The 13227-nt window shown below is 53.1% G+C and overlaps 1 protein-coding gene across 3 annotated transcripts in view; it reads left to right on the plus strand.

The window, feature by feature from the left end:
* EFCAB6 (EF-hand calcium binding domain 6) overlaps positions 1-13227 on the plus strand; it is a 283050-nt gene that overhangs the window by 214695 nt on the left and 55128 nt on the right. For all 3 annotated transcript variants that reach the window (XM_006150669.3, XM_006150667.2, XM_006150668.3), the window contains 2 exons: positions 5579-5776; positions 10084-10233. In XM_006150669.3, coding sequence (XP_006150731.1) covers positions 5579-5776; positions 10084-10233 — 348 coding nt within the window. The remainder of the gene's footprint in view (positions 1-5578; positions 5777-10083; positions 10234-13227) is intronic.

Raw genomic sequence — 13227 nt, forward strand, 5'->3', positions numbered from 1 at the left:
GTCCCAGTGGAGGCCACTTCCAGATGAATGAGCCCAGGGGGTCAGAGGGTAGCCGGCGACCAGGTGAGGCGCCCTGTCAGCCCAGGGAGTTGGGACAGGTGCCCTTGTCACACTAGGAGGTCCCACAAAACTGTTAGCAGAAGCAGACAGGAAGATGTGCTCTTTGGAAAACATGGATTTAGAAAATTCGGCCGAATATAGACAAAGGCGAAGTCTCGGCCTCCAGTCTTCACTCAGCGTCTCTGAAGCGCCGAGGAAGTGTGCCATTTCAGAGCTTCGCAGTTGGCCCGAAGGGCCTAGTTTATACCGTGGAAGTGAATTAGTAAGTTAACCCCCAAGTCCCGGTGGGTGAGCGTGTCAGTATTTTCTTTCTTACATGCTGAGTCTGCTGCCTGTCCCCCTGCCTCTGGGGACAGTTCTCTCAGAGGCAGTGACCCGGGGAGCTGGCAGCCATCCACCTGTGCTCGTCTCAATCAGGGGCTTCACTCACCCCTCCTGGGTGGGGACAGGGCCACCTGAAAGGCCACACAGGGCTTTCAGGGCCTCTGTCCCTCACGTTGCTCCTGGGCTAGTCAAGGGCCCAGCTACCTGCCAGGACTGGGCGGACTAGGGCACAGGGACATCAGTGAGCTGCAGCTGTCCCAGGCTGGCTCACAGAGGGCTCAAGGAACAACGCATTGCAAGCCTGCAGGAGGTCCCAGTGGAAGGACACCTCTTCCCTGAAGCCAGATTCAGAGCCTGGAGCATGAGGTGACAGAGCAAGAGGGACTGCAAGGGACCAGTTGCCAGGTGGGCGGGCGTCATTCTTCCACTCAGTGGAACAGCCGTTGAGCAGAGCAGGAATTTGCGGTAACTTACCCTGGCCAGGTCTCATGCTAGATTCTGGGCCCCAGAGATGACAGGCAGCCCTTGCCTCAGGGTTCAAGTCTTGGCCCTCAAGCTAGAAAACACAATGGGTACGTGTGCGTGTGTGCCCCAAATCCCAACAAGATGGAGAACTGGAGAACGGATTGTAGTGTGGCTATGGGCCCATCGAGGGCTGCCTTCTTGCTCTGTCTCTGGCTCTGTCTCTTTCTGGTGAGGGCGTACACCCCCCAGCAGTGAAGGAAAAGCACCGGCGTGAAGGCCGAGGTAGGAAAGCAGCTCTCTCAGCAGCAGCAGTGTAGACGATTCGTCTTGCAAACCCAGCTCACCAAGCAGGCTCCTAGAAGGTTTCAGGGGTATTCGATGCCCGGTTCGTGCGTGTTTATCGAGGTGGTGGTGAGTTGTGTATCGGTATTCAAATACAAAAGGAAGAGGCTGTGAAAGCCTGTGCCGCTCCTACCAGCCTGTGAGGGACAAACTTTCGGTTTGCAGTGACCAGGACGCCAGACCTCTTCTGTGTCTCAGTCAAGGCCGTGCCCAGGCAGAGCCTTCTTGGTGCCGGCAGTGCAACATCTGCACAGGGAGAGCTTTGAGATGGGAAATGGCTCAAAAGGCTGAATGAATAGGATCTCCAGCTTTGAAAGAGAATAGGTACCAGGGCGTGGTGAGCACTGGGTTTCTATAAAGGAGGTTCAGCCTGGCAATGTGTTGCTGGTTCACCCTGCGTGAGGAATGTGGCATTTCTCCAGTGCTCGAGCAGGTAGTCTTTGAGGAGTGGCTTTCTCCAGGGCTAGATTACCACTTACTAGAGGGAGTTGAGGGGGATTTGGGCCCTGGATGGGGACTGGAGAAGACAGTATCTAATCTTCTATGATTCCATCAGGACTTGCTGAATGCACCCATCGGGTAAGGCTACCTGGGGCAGATGGACACTTTCTGTCCTGAAGAGCAGTTATTCAAGCCACTAAGAGGGTGCCAGAGAGAGTGCTTTGTGTCCCAGCCACAGAGGGCACCATACCTATCTCTTCAGAATGGCCAGGCCATCCGAGGCCTATACCATAGCTCTGGTGGTGCCCAGTGGCCTTGGGGCTACTTCTGAAATCTGTGTAAGAATCAAGTGCCTAAACTGGGCATGGATGGCTAAGACGTTCTGCAAAGCAGAACAACTGGCCGTGAACATTCCAAATTGCGCACACTACCCTGTAACTGTGTGCACCACTCCGTAGCTGTGCACACCACTCTGTAGCTGTGCATACCATCCTGTAGCTGTGTGCACTACAGGTGACCCTGTAGCTGTGCACACCACCCCGTAGCTGTGCGTGACACCCTGTAGCTGTGCACCACCACCCCGTAGCTGTGCACTACTACCCTGTAGCTGTGCACCTCCCCATAACTATGCACACCACCCCGTAGCTGTGCACACCATCCCGTAGCTGTGCACCACCCTATAGCTGTGCACACCACCCTGTAGCTGTGCACCACCCCGTAGCTGTGCACCACCCCGTAGCTGTGCACACCACCCCATAGCCGTGCACCATCCCATAGCCGTGCACCACCCCATAGCCGTGTACCACCCCACAGCTGTGCACCACCACCCCATAGCTGTGCACCACCCCATAGCTGTGAAGCACCCTGCAGCTGTGCACCACCCTGAAGCTGTGCGTGGCAGCCCGTGGCTGTGCGCATCACCCCGTGGTTGTGCGCATCACCCTGTGGTTGTGCACATCATCCCGTGGCTGTGTGCACAGGACTGGGCAGAGTGATCGATTATAGTGTAAGTTAGGGGCCCTTGCCATATGCAGAGGCAGGGTGTGTGTACCCTGCCTATGTACACGATTTTCCTGGCACATCTGTTGCCGAACCACTTTAAAATTCAACCTTTATAGGCAAGTTGATTTGTGTTTAGTGTTACACAAAGGATTATGTAACAAAGGGTGAGGCTATGTAAGCTGAATCAACTCTTATTATTCCCATTCAGAACAATATTTTAGTTGTAATTGTGCAATCGAGACTTCTGTTCCTCTGCGAGGAGAATGGAATGTTTATGATCCTTATTCATGAAGTAATTAAGAGGGGCCTTTTCATTCAGTTCAAGTGTCACGATCATGATCGGAGGCTGCTCTTGTTGTTCTTGAGCAGAGCACACCAGGGGCCAGGCCTTCCTCAGGCAGCAAGCACGTGGACGCGTGGCATTGCAGGGTATGTCACTGGGCACTGATTTGTCCAGACGGATGAGGCATGGTTGCTCGCTAGGGAACGTGGTGTCTGTGGGGAGCTAAGATGCAGACTTGGGGACTTGAACAGGCTGGGTGTGGCAGACCTTCAGTAAGTACAAGAGCAATCACCAACACACCCACTGCCTGTCAGACCCTAGTCCAGGGCCTGGCTCATTCGCCCACCCATCCTCAGCACACCCAAGCAGAATTCAGAGGCAGGTGGGTTGCAGTACCTTTGACTTGGGAGGAGACAGAGGTTTCTGAAGGAGGCACATTGCTCCCTGGGGTGTTTGTCGGGTGGGTGAGCTATGGACCACACTGCCAGGAGCTCTCCCATAGGAGTGGGGAGCCCCTGGAGCTGTATGCAGTGGACGGGTTGGCCGGAGAGGCGTCATTACATCGCTCAGGTGGCACGAGGTTACTTTCTGTCCTGGTGTAGTTCAGGGAGAGATGTATGGCCGTGGGACCTTAGATCACTGACACACCCAGGGTGCTCAGGCTGACTCAGGATCCAAACTTGGGCCTCCCACATGGTTCTAGCATCACACAGCAGCGCCCTACCAACTGCACCACCCAGTGGGTTGCTTAGCAATCTCACTGTCTCCAGCTGGGAAGGCCGCTGCTGGAGGACTGGGCCTGACGGTGCTGCTGAGACCCACAGCTCTGCTGGAGCCAGAGGAGGCCTGGGCAACTGGAGCGTCAGCAGGCTGTGGGTGTTTTAAAAACAAAACTCACCGCACACAGGTAGACGGTACCTACTTGGGCTGCGGGTATCAAGCTGTCTGTGCAGCAGGACTCCGCAGTAGACATATGCAGTGGGAAGAGCCAGTGTGGGCAGGCCTGGGCTGGCTCCCTTGGTAGGGAGCTGCTGTTTGCCAGGATCTCCATCCCACGACACCTTCCGTAGAAGGGAAGAAATGGCTGGAGGGGAATCTCCTTACCTTGTAAGGCAGACTCCGAGTCCGACCCGGGCCTGGGTGCTGGACAAGGCAGGCGGGAGGCAGGCACACGCAGGAAGAAGCGCAGATCTGTGGGCTGCAGAAGGAAAAGGAGGAGAGGGAGAGGCCCTCATAGTAGGGGCAGGCCCACCGGCCTCGGGAGAATGATGGCCTGCCCCCTCCCGGCATCCTCTGCAAGTTCAGCCCAAGTGCTTGAAGCTTTTACCAACTTCTTAACCTTCCTCTCCTACCCACCATCCAAGTCGAGAGGACGAGGACGAGGGTAAATACACTTTTCTCATCTGTTTTACCTGGACAGCCTCATGGGGCTCAGTGTGTCAAGGTGAGTGTGGGGCCTCTAGACGCTCCCGGAGCTCATCAGCTACAACCAGAGAAGTCCTGTGTCACAAAGGAAAGTGGTTTGCACTGAACACCCAGTCAGACAAGCGCCCAAACATCCGAATGGAAAGGGTGCACTCATGGGATTGGGTAAGCATAATGTCGCTTCTTGTACATCTGAGTTCAACTGGGAAAAATCCCATCCACGAATGCCATTTTCATCGATTAGATGAGAACCAAGATACTTCTGTAAAAATAAATGCTTTTTTTCTTTAAACGAAATTGGCAATTTGCCTTAAAACTGTGATTGAAGTAATTCTATTCTATTTGAATAATGTTGGGAGATAAAAACCCTCCATTATGCCTTTTTTAATGAATTATAATTCAGAAAAATCGCAATAATAGAAAATGGCATAAAAGGTACGTAGCGTAATTCTTATCTTGTATTCGCCACTAGTCTCCCTTGCTGGTTGTATGTAATTGGCATCTCTTCAAAGAGAAAGTGGGGAGTTTTACCGTTCCTGAATTCAAGTGGCAGTCATTTATTCATTTTAGTATTGAATGTGCTTTTTGAACAATATTTTTTCAAAACCGTAGCATAGTTTTTTACATGTAGGTGCTCAATTAAAAAAAGAACTATTGAGTGCACAGAAGGATTGATTTGAATTTCTGTGGTCATAGCCATGTTCCTCTGAGGATGTCAGGTGGGCGACTCTGCCTGCGTGCACTCGGGGCAGAAGGTATATGAGGCGACCCATCTGTTGGTTTCGGCAAACTTGGATGTGTCCAAATCACCTGGGGACCTTGTTACAATGCCGACTCGGAGCAGATCTGGGGGGAGCCCAAGCGCCCACATTTCACTCTCACAGGTGAGGCTGGTGCTGCCGGCACACTTGTTTTTTAAAAATTGTATTGATTCATTTCTTTCTATGAGCTGGAGAGACAGAGAAACAGAGAGATGGCACCTCCCACAGAGGCTTGACGCCACGGTCCCCACCCCAGCCTGGATCATCGTCACTCAGGGAGACCTCAGGACGGGGACTCAGAGCCCTCCCACGTGGTCAGCCTTGCAGAGCGTTGTGTTCTCCCGCCGCGGCTGCCCAGTCTCCGGGCACACTTCCATGGCGAGGAGCAGGGGCCGAGCACCTCACTGCCCTGCGCGCCGGCACGCCCGAGTGGCCACCGACGAGAGCTTGGTTCTCTTTCTTTCTCTTTTTAAAGGTATGACACGGAGGGAAGAGGACACATTACTTACCAGGAATTTTTAGAGAAATTGGGCATTAGCTACTCCCCGGCTGTCCACCGGCCCTGTGCTGAGGATTACTTCAACTTCATGGGTCATTTCACGAAACCACAGCAGATACAAGAGGAGATCAGGGAGCTGCAGCAGGGCGCTGAGAAGGCAGCCGTGCCCGCCAGGTGAGTCCGTGCATGCTAGGGGCGCGACCCGGGCCTTCCATGCTGCATTTACCCTTGCAGCTAAAGTGGTTCAAGATGGCACCTGCCAGGGGCACCAAGTCGTGAAATGATTGTGCTTGATCGCTGCCGATTCCGGAAGTCGGTGCTAAGTCAGCCATAAAGTAGTTAGCGACTGTCAGCCGGCCCCGCCTTACCTGCCACAAGCTCTTCGCACTCTCTCACACTTACAGTCACCCCTGCAGATGCCCTATCTCCTCATGTCCAACGCGTGGCCTGGGCCCTTCCCCACCCAGATAGAATGCAAGCTCCGGAAGGGTGCCCGTGACTGTCCTCGGTGCCTGACGCCAGCAGGCACCCGGGACATATGTATTCAATGAATGGATGACGTATCTGTTCACTCACCACCCTGGCTCTGGGGACTCGATCCTAAAGAAATACTTAGAAGAGGCCAGTGGCTTAGCAACTGGAAGGTGTGACTCGCACTGTCCCAATAGCAACCACAATGACAAAGGGACACCTTCTATCCCCACTTAGGGAAGGGTGTCCCGACAGAGTAGGAGATGGCATAAGCCTTTCAAAGTTTTTTGTGGAAAAACGAGAACATGTTGGTGCGGGGGCTAACTGGCAGTGAACTGGAGTGGTGCCACACGTGTGTGCATGTACACAGGACCGGGAGCCGCTGGGCGAAGGGAAGGCGTTGTGTTATATTTGGGTGGTGGGATTGTGCGTGACTGTGTTCAGAGTTTAAAACCAATCACTTGGGGCCAGCATGTGGAGTGGTGGTTGAGGTGCTAGACTCCCACATGACTGACGGTAGTTCAAGTCCCAGACCTGATGGCTTGCTTTCTCACTTCCTTTCTCTCTCTCTCTCTCTCTCTCTCTCTCTCTCTCTGTCTCTCTTTGGTGAGAGCACGTGCCCTGTCTGTCTGTCTTTGATGAGGGCACATGCCCTATGGCAAATTAGAAAATAATAATAAATAAAATTAAAGAATTCTAAAAAGAAAAAGGCAGTTTCTCATGCCATATTTTCCCCACTCATAACATGGGGAATGTGCCGTGTGTGATGTGACCGTAAAGGACCGAGACAGATTTTCTTGCAAATCCACGGAGGCTCATCCTCAGAGGCCCCAGGCACACCCCTGCACGGGGGCCCGCCCCACAGCCCCACGGCTTACGTTTGCCCCGTCCTCTCTTCCCCAGCTGTGCTGCTGTCTCGTCTGTCATTTCAAAAGGTGGGACTCACCTCTCTGTCCCCCACTCTTGTAGCACCTGAATGAATGAATGAGTGGGTGAGTTCTTGCTAAAGAATCCCCACAGGAAGTATGAATGCCAAGGACACAGAGGTGACACGGAATGGCCAGACGGGGTTAAAAAGAAGCGCAGCTGGACACCGCTGGGTTCTGTCTGAGCTCCTAGGTGAGACAGCCTGAGCAGAGAATGGAGTCTGTGAAATCCACGGTAAAAAGATCAGATGGGAAGAATCCAGTCTGTCGCGGAGTACTGAAGAAGTGGAATTTATCTTTACCAGACAGGGCTGGCTCATTACCCTTGCTGTCTACTCCTCTCCACCTGTGGGTAACGGGGCTCGCTGAGAGACCACGCCTCCCCGCTGTCACAGCCGCACCCCACCCGCGCGTTTCTGTTTGTCGCATGGACTCGGGTCTGTGCTGCCAGAACTTGGTGCCGTTAGATGGTGCATTTCAGGTCACCAGGCTGGGTTGCCGAATCCACTCGCCAGCCGACCCTCTCTGCCACAGTTGTGCTCGCTCACCACAGACGATAAATGCACCAGCTTGTCTCCTCACATCCTGCCTGGTACACGGTGCGAGGAACTGCACCTTGGGATGGGCTGTTTTAAAGTTCGCAGTCAGTGGGTGGTTCAGAGGCCCTCAAGATCCGATGTTTCTAGGAATTTCTGTTTCTACTTGCTCATCTATACTGGAACTCTGATGAAATTGATGGATAGGAGTCGGGTTCAAAGTGACCAAAGTTTGATATTTGCCTCTTAAACCTAAGGAGATTCATTTTGTCTGGGGCGTCCTAGCACATTTCAAAGGTTAGGAAAAATCCTTCCTTACACTTACATTTGTTTTCCATGCCTTTCTTTTTCTTTTGTTCTTGCTGTTGGGCTGAGCCCGAGTTGAAGACTGGCAGATCAGAACGGCAGTGGTGAGCTAGCCACGTAACCGAAGGCCCATTCTAAATGCGCCTGGGCCTGCAGGAGCCGAGTGGGGCTGCGAGATTTCCTGCAGTGCTGGGTCCAGGAGGTGCGTGGCAGGGGTAGGGAGGCTCCATGGCTGTCCTCTGGCCACGACAGTGCCCTCTTCAGGCTTCCGTCTCATTTCCAGACCCGAACCAGACATGCTCCCTAGCAGAGCGGCCACTGAGTGCTGGCAGCCACCCTGCCTGCGTGGCTGCTGTGCCCTCCGCGCCCCTCCGTACTTGCTCGGAGAGGGACATTACTGCCCAGAAGCCAGTCCAAGGGGCACTGAGCGCCTCGGTTTTCTAATCTCGCGTCTCTCAGAAAGCATTGGGGTTTTTATGCCTTCATCTGCTTTCTTTGTGGAGGATTAAGTGGAGCATGATGTTGTGATGACGAGGAATTATCTGGCCACCTGGGACTGAATTCCACCCTGGGGGAAGCCCAGGCCCCGCCGCTACTGGCTGCATTCTCCAACCCGAATGCCCCGTTTGTGTTGAGTGCTCGATGCTGTGGAGCCAGTTCCCATCGGAAACCAGCCAGAGAAGGGGTGGGTGGTCCTTGTGGCTGCAGAGAGAGTACCACCCTGCCCGCCCCAGCACCCCCCATTCACCTCCCCTCTCCTGGCTCCCGGCTTTTCCTTTCCTAGGATTGTGTTTTCCAGCCATGCTCAAGGAACTGTCCCCGCGCACAGATACCTGTCTGAGGGGGTAGACAGTTCGTTGTTTTTTTTTTTTTTTTGGAGAGGTTTTTGCTATAGGGCGCGTGCGCTCGCCAGACAGACAGGAGACATAGAGATAGAAAGCGAGAAATCATCCCCCAGGGGGGATGGCCACGCCGCAATCCCTTCTCCTCCATTCTCCTCCTGGGATCTTGGGCACGCACACACACGCGCCTGGTGTGAGTTTAAGCCACCGGGTCCGGGACACGAACCGCGGTCGACTACGTGGGAGTCCAGCGACATAGCCATTACGCTAACTGCTGGTCCTGACAGTTCATGTTTTCCCACTCCACAGCACATTCTTCTCCCCAAGGAAAAGCCATGGCTGAGAGTCTGAACCCAGCGGGCAGGCACATTGCCAGGTTGTTAGAGCTCTTCAGAGACCTGGAGAGCTAAAATTAGAGAAATTGCAATCAAGCCCAAGGTTATTTAAAGATTTCCACACTTTTTAAAGTCTCTTAACAATAACTTTTTAAAGTCAGGGGAGAATTTCCCTGGACTGAAAACTGCATCCTAGAGACTTGAGTACATTCTGCAAGAAAGTTGGCTCCGGAGCCGGAACTCCAGAAGGACGCCCGCGCCTCCTGTGCTCTGAAGGAGAGGCCTGGCCTGGTCCTCACCTGCCATTGTCCCGGACACCGTCCCATCCCTTCTCTAAAAAGGAGGAGATGATACCCCTTGCAGGGTTGCTGGGGACACCGGGCGTGACAGTGGCCGAGTTTCCTCACAGTAAAAGTGCCTGTCTACACCCTCACTCACTGCCTGCCCCCTGCTCCTCCCACGCCGAGCCCCCTGCTTCTCAGTCCTGCCCACGTGTCACCTTCCCAGCAAGGTCGGCCTGCACCTCCCTAATTGGGGCTGCGCCCTGGCCACCGGGGGCGTCCTCCATCACCTTAACTGGCCCTTGTGTGGACCTGCTGACCTTCCGTGTCTGCCCCTTGTCTTGCCTGCGCTGGAATGTCCACTCCTCAGAGCCTGCCTCAGTCACTAGATGCGCCCGACCCTGAGAGCAGCCCCGGCACGTGATAGGTGCTCAGCCGTGTCTGCCGAGAGGGAGCGTGTGCTTCGCGCCTCTGCAAGATACCATTTTCTGAGATTCTCAGTTCCATTTCCAAAGTACCAACCCTAGTAAAAAGACAAGGTTGTAATTTCTCTAATGTAGTTTTGCTAATGATAATAATAATAAAATGATAATGATAGAGACTTATCCTTTTTTTCTGGGATACCTTTTAATGTAAGTGTTACACCAAGGCTGTAAAACATCTTCCAAATTAACTGAGATGCGCCATCAAATCATCGCAATTAGAATGATCATGAATCACTTGCTTTAAAGAAATTATTCACTTTGCTGATTTTAGGGTATGTCTGAAATGTATTCTCTTTTAGGGATAAGCTTATAGACCACTACGAAGAGATCAGCAAAGAACTGGGCAAGCTCGATAAGTCCAAAGGTGGCTACGTGTCCGTATGCAGGGTTCGGGATGAAAAAAAAAGCTGTCCTCTCGAGGAAGAGGAGTTGACCGGTCTCCTGCACAGGTACATTTTGACTAGGTTCACTGTGCTTCTCCTTGTACCAAAAAACACATTGGTGAGTTGCTTTGGTTTCTTCTTGTAATTCCTCTCAAACAGTCTTTTTCTTCTCTTTTCTCTTCTTTTCTTTCTTTTTATTTTCTTTTTCTTTTGGGGGGGGAGGTTTTTGCTATAGGGCGCATGCACTGGCCAGAAGGACAGAGAGACAGAAAGCGAGAAATCACCCTCCAGGGGGAATGGCCACGCCACAATCCCTTCTCCTTCATTCTCCTCTTGGGATCTTGGGCACGCACGCACATGTGCCCAGCATGAGTTTAGGCCACTGGGTCTGGGACTCGAACTGCAATTCAACTGTATGGGAGTCCAGTGACATAGCTGCTATACCAACTGCTGGTCCCTCAGTCTTTTGATACAGAAATGGCTTCTGCGTGTTCCTCGTGTCTGGAATGCACTTGGCTGGGTTTGCGTCAACCCTAAGCAAGAAGAGAGCAGTCAGACCAGTGCGGGCCTGCCCCGTGCGGCCCACATTTCTCCAGCAACATGGCAGGGGTCAAGCGGGTCTGTGGGCTTGTGGTGGAACTGACGCCCTCTGCCTTCCTCTGCCCTCACTTCCCTCTGCAGAGTCAAGGGTCTGGCGCTCACCCGGCCTTTGTGCGGCTGGCTGTGTTTCTAGGTGACAAGTGTGTGCCGCTGCTCTTGATGTATACTCCAGGCAGGGCCTGTGGACTTCTACCAAGAAGGTGTGGCTTTCACCCCGTCCCGCCCTCACAGACTCCCGCACCCCCTGCCTCTGCCATCTGTGGGCACACAGCTGCTTTGCGTCCACTCACTGGCCGTATCGCTGTGTCCCAGTGTGGGTTCGGGTCACAGCCACGGTGTGCATGACTGTGACCGGCTGAGCACTCGGCCTTCCTGTGAGCACCTGTCCCCAGAGTGAATTGTCTCACTGTTCTGCCCACTTAGTCCTGTGCACTTACCCTGTGAAGGCCCAGCTTACTCCGCTGTGGAGTCCCTTTCCAGAATGTTCAGACACAGCCTCTAGTCTCTCAGCCTCGTCTTCTCGCAGGTGGCCTTTTTCATGTTCTTCAAGTCTCAGATGCTTCCCTCACTTACTTCACTCATGAGCTTCCCTCTCCTGGTCTTTCTGAAACTCCTGTTGTTACTGAGCATTAAGCCACCTACACCATTTCCGGGCACATCTTCAAGTCTTTCCTATTTTACACCTTTTCTCTCCTTCTCTCCCGCCTGGGTGAGTCCTCAGCTCTCATACTTGTGTTTCTGCTTACCCGGGTTGGGTCTCTGCATGTTCCTTTCTTTTTCTTTTCTTTTCTTTTCTTTTCTTTTCTTTTCTTTTCTTTTCTTTTCTTTTCTTCTCTTTTCTTTTTTCTTTTCTTTTCTTTTCTTTCTTTCTCTTTTTTTATTTTAGATAGGATCCCATAATTTATAGATGCATTATTCCATTTCTCTTAAGACGTTAAAAATAGATTTAAAGAAAAAGTCTTCTTTACCTAAGAAGTCTCTTTGCAACGTTGCTCTTTAAAAGCAATCTTCATGTACTCGCCTCCCTCAAGTCTGTGCTAATGCTAGGAGTGGAGCCAGCTCCCGACACCACGGTGATGTGTGCTCAGGAAAGGCAGAACCCCACATGGCGACTATGGTTTGAATCCCGGGCCCAGTTTGCCTGAACCACGCCAGGCACGTGTGTAAGTGCCCGGGACCCAGCGGGCACGGTATCCGAGAGGACCTCGGTGCGGCCGGGCCCTGCAGAGCGCACGGCTCTTTCTTGACCTCTCGCAGCTTTTGCACGCGTGTGCCCGCGCTGTATCATGAATGCAAAGAAGCAGAGTGGGGTGCTGAGATATTCGACGTTCTGTGCAGGGGGTGGGCGTTGGGCTGAATTAGAGGGGAACCTGTCACGTGACTTCCTTAGGGGACTTCTAGTGTTAATGTCTTTAAAACTTGTTCTTGGGACCAGCAGTTAGCGTAATGGCTATGTCGCTGAACTCCCATGTCAACCACTGTTCGAGTCCCAGACCCGGTGGCTTAAACTCACACCAGGCGCGTGGGCGCCCAAGATCCCGAGAGGAGAATGGAGGAGAAGGGATTGTGGCGTGGCCATTCCCCCTGGGGGATGAATTCTCACTTTCCGTCTCTCTGGCTCTCTCTCTGTCTTTCTGGTGAGCGCACATGCCCTATAGCAAAAACCTCTCAGAAACAAAAGCCAAACAAACATTTGTTCTCTCGGGCTGGCCAGATTTACTAGAGGATAGAGTTACCAGGTAAAATACAGTATCCCCAGTTAAATTCAAACTTCAGGCAACATATAATATTTTTAGTGTAACATATCCCATTTGTCTGTTGTCGCTTGCTTACCAAATCTGACAGCTGGAACTGGGAGGACTCTGAACTACTGTAGCACCCTAGGAGGACTGGTGGAAGCAGGCCGGCAGTGCCGACAGCCAGGTGCTGGGCTGGATGCCAGGCCCTACTTTCAGGACCTGAGCACCGCCTTCTCCAGGAAGGGCTCTGCAGATGTGATGCCAGGGTCTCGAGATGGGTGTTCTCCTGGATCATCCCGAGGGGTTCACAAATGTCCTCGCAGGAGGAAGGCAGAGGGAGATGACATGGGCAGGAGAGGAGGCCACATGGCCAGGGAGGCAGAGATGAGAGGGACGCAGCCAGGAGCCAAGAAGGCAAACAGCACCAGAGCTGGGAGAGGCCCAGGACACATTCTCCCGGAGAGCCCCTGGATGAGCGTGGCCCTGCCAGCGCCTTGGTTTGGCCTAGCGAGGCTGATTTCAGACTTCTGGTGTCCAGAGCTGTACCCTAATAGATGCCACCAAGCCCGGTGATCTCGTTACAGCGCCCCAAGACCTGAGAGGGCAGAGTGTGACCTTCCACTTTTCTTTAAGAGTCAGGACAGTGCCCTCCAGTCCCGAGCCGCTCGCCACCTCCAAGAACCAGGCTCCAGACCTTCTATTAGGACGGAGGGCACCGTGA

The sequence above is a fragment of the Tupaia chinensis genome, unplaced genomic scaffold (assembly GCF_000334495.1).
Source record: "Tupaia chinensis unplaced genomic scaffold, TupChi_1.0 Scaffold000294_1, whole genome shotgun sequence".
NCBI lineage: Eukaryota > Metazoa > Chordata > Mammalia > Scandentia > Tupaiidae > Tupaia > Tupaia belangeri.